Source organism: Ornithodoros turicata, chromosome 2 (genome assembly GCF_037126465.1).
Source record: "Ornithodoros turicata isolate Travis chromosome 2, ASM3712646v1, whole genome shotgun sequence".
Lineage (NCBI taxonomy): Eukaryota > Metazoa > Arthropoda > Arachnida > Ixodida > Argasidae > Ornithodoros > Ornithodoros turicata.
Window position 1 is genome coordinate 19327642 of NC_088202.1, and position 5014 is coordinate 19332655.

At 43.9% G+C, this 5014-nt stretch overlaps 2 protein-coding genes across 2 annotated transcripts; both read left to right on the plus strand.

The window, feature by feature from the left end:
• Positions 1 to 207: 207 nt before the first annotated feature.
• Positions 208 to 4160, plus strand: LOC135384370 (uncharacterized). The gene is made up of 8 exons (XM_064613575.1): positions 208 to 270; positions 1488 to 1671; positions 1747 to 1841; positions 2422 to 2546; positions 2881 to 3036; positions 3270 to 3344; positions 3444 to 3669; positions 4044 to 4160. The coding sequence occupies exons 1-5, from the start codon at positions 208 to 210 to the stop codon at positions 2933 to 2935; spliced, it is 522 nt and encodes a 173-aa protein (XP_064469645.1). The 3' UTR covers positions 2936 to 3036; positions 3270 to 3344; positions 3444 to 3669; positions 4044 to 4160.
• Positions 3207 to 4153, plus strand: LOC135384372 (BEN domain-containing protein 5-like). The gene is made up of 4 exons (XM_064613576.1): positions 3207 to 3212; positions 3270 to 3344; positions 3444 to 3669; positions 4044 to 4153. Exons 1-4 carry the CDS (start codon positions 3207 to 3209, stop codon positions 4151 to 4153), a joined length of 417 nt encoding a protein of 138 aa, XP_064469646.1.
• Positions 4161 to 5014: the final 854 nt, after the last annotated feature.

Consider the following 5014-nt stretch of genomic DNA (forward strand, 5'->3'; position numbering starts at 1 on the left):
GCATCAAGATGACAGTTTACTCTGTGCATTCATCTTCGGGTTGCTGTTTTCTTCAGAAATACATGCCTCCATTTGTTGCGATGGGTAACGATTTGATTTCACTTGCAAAGCATGCAAACTCCACTTCAACATGTCATAGGCCTCCAACATATCATGCTCCCTAAATACAGCGGAGCTGCTCTGTTTGTTGCCAAACACTGCACAGTCATGTGGGATGACAAACAGGGAAACGGGTCGATGAAGGGAACAGCGTCCAGCATAGGAAGCGAGGCAAGCCGTGTAATTGTGTTGCGTACATACAAATCTTTGTGATGCGCGCAAAATTGAGTAGTCCTATCAGATTCACAAGGTAACCATCGTGATATCAAACGTGAATCATATTTTATCCGTGATTGCCTACGACACTACCAACACAGATGAAGATGTTTACCGTCTATGATGTGTTGAAGTGGCGTTTGTATGCTTTTCGAGCGAAGTCAATAAATCGTCACCAATCGTAACGAATGTAGGCATGTATTTCCGAAGACAACTATAATCCAAAGATGAATACACACAGTAAACAGTTATCTTCATGCTGCTCTGTGAACCAACGTCCAACGGGAACCGGAAATTGCAAAAATGAAAACACCCACCATTCCATTCTGGTCTATCTGTTTCGTGATAATAGAGTGACGGGGGAATGAAGGACAGCACATAAGCATGTGGTGTTGTGGAAAAATATTCACAGTTTATTTGTTTAACAAATACACATGAGATACGCACATTCTACACCAAATTTAGATAGCAAGGGATGAATTTAGGAAAATAAGCACGCCAGGTTTGGCGGAATGAAGCAGTCTACGGAAGCAACACCTTCCATGACCAACGGATGGTTCCCTTGAAAGCTCCCTTGTGGTCATGCTTTCTAGAGTGAGTCCGACTCCCCCCCCCCCCCCCCCCCCCTGGGATCTACTACATTGTAACTTTGTCTTTTCAAGTCACATCCTGGACCTTTCTTACATTGACATTGTTAAGTGCTGTGTGTAGAGAGCTTTCACCTACGTCACATTGTGACGTGGCATGCTTGTAAGCTCCTCCCACTGAAGGTCATTTTTCGTGGTAGCGGCATTGAAAAATGACAAACTGCGCTATTTTTCGATGCAACAATCATAGTTTTCATAAAAGAAAATTTGAATGACAATGACGAAGTGTCCCCGTGATAGAAGAAGGGTACGCTCACGACCAGATTTCAAAATACCATTCAGTGCTTCATTTTTGAGGGAATGCTACATAATCTCTGCAGCTGTGCCGACAAAGTGACCACCGGAATGCAGCAAAACAGTTTCAGTTGAGGTCATGTGCAAACATAGGTGCTCTGTTGTATCGTCATCTTGCGCGCTCACACTACTCTCATCCCAAAATTGATTTTACAGGCCTGTTCACAAAAGGAAAAGGAGAAACGAGTTGCAACTTCCCGTAAACGAAAGCTTCATGACCTACTTCGATAGGAGGAGGGAAGTTCAGACGAGGAACTTATTGAGAAAAAACTGGTCCGCAAAGAGCGTGCCCAGAATAAGAAGCTACAAGAAAGGCTGCAAGACCTGAAGGAAAAAGTATCTGCATTGAAGTCTAGAAACGAAAGGCTGGAGGCTCGAAATGAAAGGTTGCAGGACCTTCTAGAGAGCAAGCTTGGTAAGCCACGAGTTGTATTTCACAAATGCACTTCCACTTTGACAAAGTAGCTTTCTCTGCCTTGTCAATTTTCAGCATCGTCGCCAGTGCTTCGATGTGTTCTTTTGGTGTCATATGCTGTTCCAGCAAACACGTCTGGCCTGGGATGCATCTGTTGCACCTGTGACAAGGTTGTACAGTTTGTTGACAGTGCATTCATTATTCATGCACATTTGATAAAGCTCATATAAGTTACATGTTAGTTTTAAATGTTCCTACTTGTAAATAATTTTGTAGAAATGAATCGTCACCTTGCATGCTTCTTCTGCCCTCCGAAAATCGTTCGTGCCATTTAAAGACGCGTGATTGAGACAAGCACTTTTCACCATAAGCTTCGGTCGACAGTTGGAAAGTCCCTATCACACCTGCACACCCGTGCCCCACCTTTTTTCTTGCGGAGACAGAATAAGTATCGTGGATATACCGAAAGCCAGCTAACCTGTACTCCGCACTGCAGCTGAAGTAATTGAAATAAACTATAGTGGAAATTAATACTTGTCAGTCCCGCACCTGGGCACGAAGCATTCCACGAATGAGCGACGACTGTTTACTCCATCTTTATTTGTTGTACTGCTGTCTTAAGTCATATGACATTATATGATTCATGAATGACCGTGTATAAGTCGGAACATGGTTCTTAGTGGAAATCATTCGTCGCAGACCATCCTTTCCGTTGCTTTTCAAACCTGTAACCTCTTGCCGCCATTCCAGAGACATGGTTCAGTCGGGCTCTGCAACCTGACTTCACCGCAACAAGAAGCACGCCTCGGACTGTTCGTGACATCGTACCACGTGCAGACATTTTTGATGAAGAATACAGCGCCTTTGCACATACGGTAGAAAGAACACTTCCTTGCTTATCACGTGGAGCACCTATGATAATCTGGTGCCAATTTCATGGGTTCCGCTCATAACAAACCGAAACCGTTATCTCTAATCGTGGCTTTTGCACTTTACTACTATTGCTGGTAAGGTCTCAATTGTCTCTAGCATTCGTCCCCTTGGTGCAAACAAAAAAATCGCAATTAATTGTCTCGCGACGTAAAGCCACAAACTATTATCTCGGTTTGGGGGAAGGTACAAACAAAATCTCTAGAGTAGCCCAGAGCAGTGTCATGGAGCTGTCTAATCTAATGGTCATGGCATTTACATGCATATGCTTCTTTGCAGCTGCCAGCTGGCGAACCTGTTATTGTGCATGACAGCACCAGCTATGCTACCTTGACGCCTACAGGGGAGAGCAGTGTTACTGCAGTAACCAATCCCAGGAGCCCAGTAACTACGTCAAACGGCGAGGCTGCTGAAGTAACAACTCCCCAAAGCCCAGTAAGTGCATGCTGCGCGTAGATGTACTCTTGAGTTCATGACAATGTGCGCTCTTAGCTTTCCATGAAAATGTTAGCATATCTACATTCTACTGTGTCTTCATCTTTCCTGCACACTTTCTCCTGTTCCGTACATTTGCGATGCCCTGATGCCCGCCGTTGTTTGGGTCCATGCATGTAAATCACATAAAGCAAGGTATTTCGGAACATATATTTAGTGTTGCCTTATTTTAGGTTTCAACGGACATTCCCACAGCATACCATGCAGAGCTCACCACTTTGCCCTTGCTGTCAGAGGTGAACGGACGGGTAAGTGAAGTGGTGCAATCCTTATAAGCTATGCTGAACCCTGCCATCCGAAGCTCTACATCGGATGTCACAAGCTCATTTTTGGACGTTTCATCCCAGGTTCATCTCGGCAACGGCATCTTTGTAACTGAGGAGCAGTGGCAGTGGCTCTTGGGTCGCAGGAGGGATTCTCTGTTCTGCAAGGAGGCAGTGAAGATCTTGTGGCCGATCTCTGAACTAAAGGGCAGGAGCATCACTGGGACTCCATGTCGTCGCTTTGCGAACAAAGAAAATGGGGTGAAGCCCAGAAAGGCGCTGACGCCAGTCAAGCTCCAAGCTGTCACAAGTTAGTACGACCTCTTTCTTCTGCCCACAGTAACTTTGTGTGCATATATAAAGTGCAGTTGTTACATGTAGTTTTTAGTAGGACAGATCACTTCACAAAGAGAGGTATAAAAGAAAAATTGTTACTGCTTTCCTGACACGTGGGTTACAGGAAGACAGCAACGGTTTTCCTTCTTTCGAGTCTGGTGGCTGCTGAAGTGATACTGACACTTCACTATAGTCATGCCTGATCAGAAGAAGCTGTGAACACTGCCAGTACTCCTTAGATCTGGTCAGTTGAAAATGGGCAGAGTATTCCGTTGTGATGTCATTTGAAGCATATTGCAAAAGCTAGATATTTGACAGCAATTATGCTTTACATTGTGAACTTTACAGGTGCTTTTGAGATATACGTGGAGGAGACTCCATCAGAGGTGCCACAGAAGGACCGGCTAAACAAGATGAATCGGTTCATAGCTGAACTCTTGAATGACTTCAATAAATGATGTCACACTGGTATCAGTATGTCCTGTTGTATCAGGCACTCTGCAACACACACCTTGCATGTCGAGGGGGCTAGGCATACATACCTCTATATCATCCTATTCATCCTGCAATACCTAAATGAATCCCTATATCCTACATGTCCTGTATCACCCACATCCTATATATCCTTTAATTCCTGTATCCTATATTCTGTATCCAATAACACCATACATGTAGGTCCTATATATGTAAGATTTTTCAGTAGGGATGATACATGTATAAAAGCTACACACAGTATTGAAAATTCTGAATTACGAAGTTTATTATACTGGCACCTTACAATATCTACCTCATATCCACATATTCATGAAAGACGTCGTTTGAAGATTCCTGGGATCAGAAAACAGGAGTAAAGTTCAGCTCCCATGGATGCTCACTGGATGTAAGGTGGACCCTCACGTCTTATGCACGTCTGTGTGTCGTTGGTGGTTTACTGGGTAGAGACGCCAGTAATATTCCAATAACTGCGCGTCTTCGCAGCTGCATGTACGTATGTGGCTGACAACACAGGCCAGACTCTTTTAGAATGTCAACACGCGCAGGTATAATGAGCTTCTTTGACCTTTGCATATTTTCCTATCAGGCGTTGTCTGCTGCGAAGGATGTGGTATTATAATGGAAAACAATATGCAATCTCGCGATAATTAATGTCAGTTTCTTTGCTAATACCCTTCTGAACACCTGCTGTGAAAGTGAGCGTATTATATGTATGTATTTCTCGAAGAAACACAATTAAGGTACTCCGTCGTGTTTGTTTTTCTGTGTGTATTTTTTCGCGCCATTCGGGGGAGAGATAGATCGCATAGAGGTTTGTTCCTTGT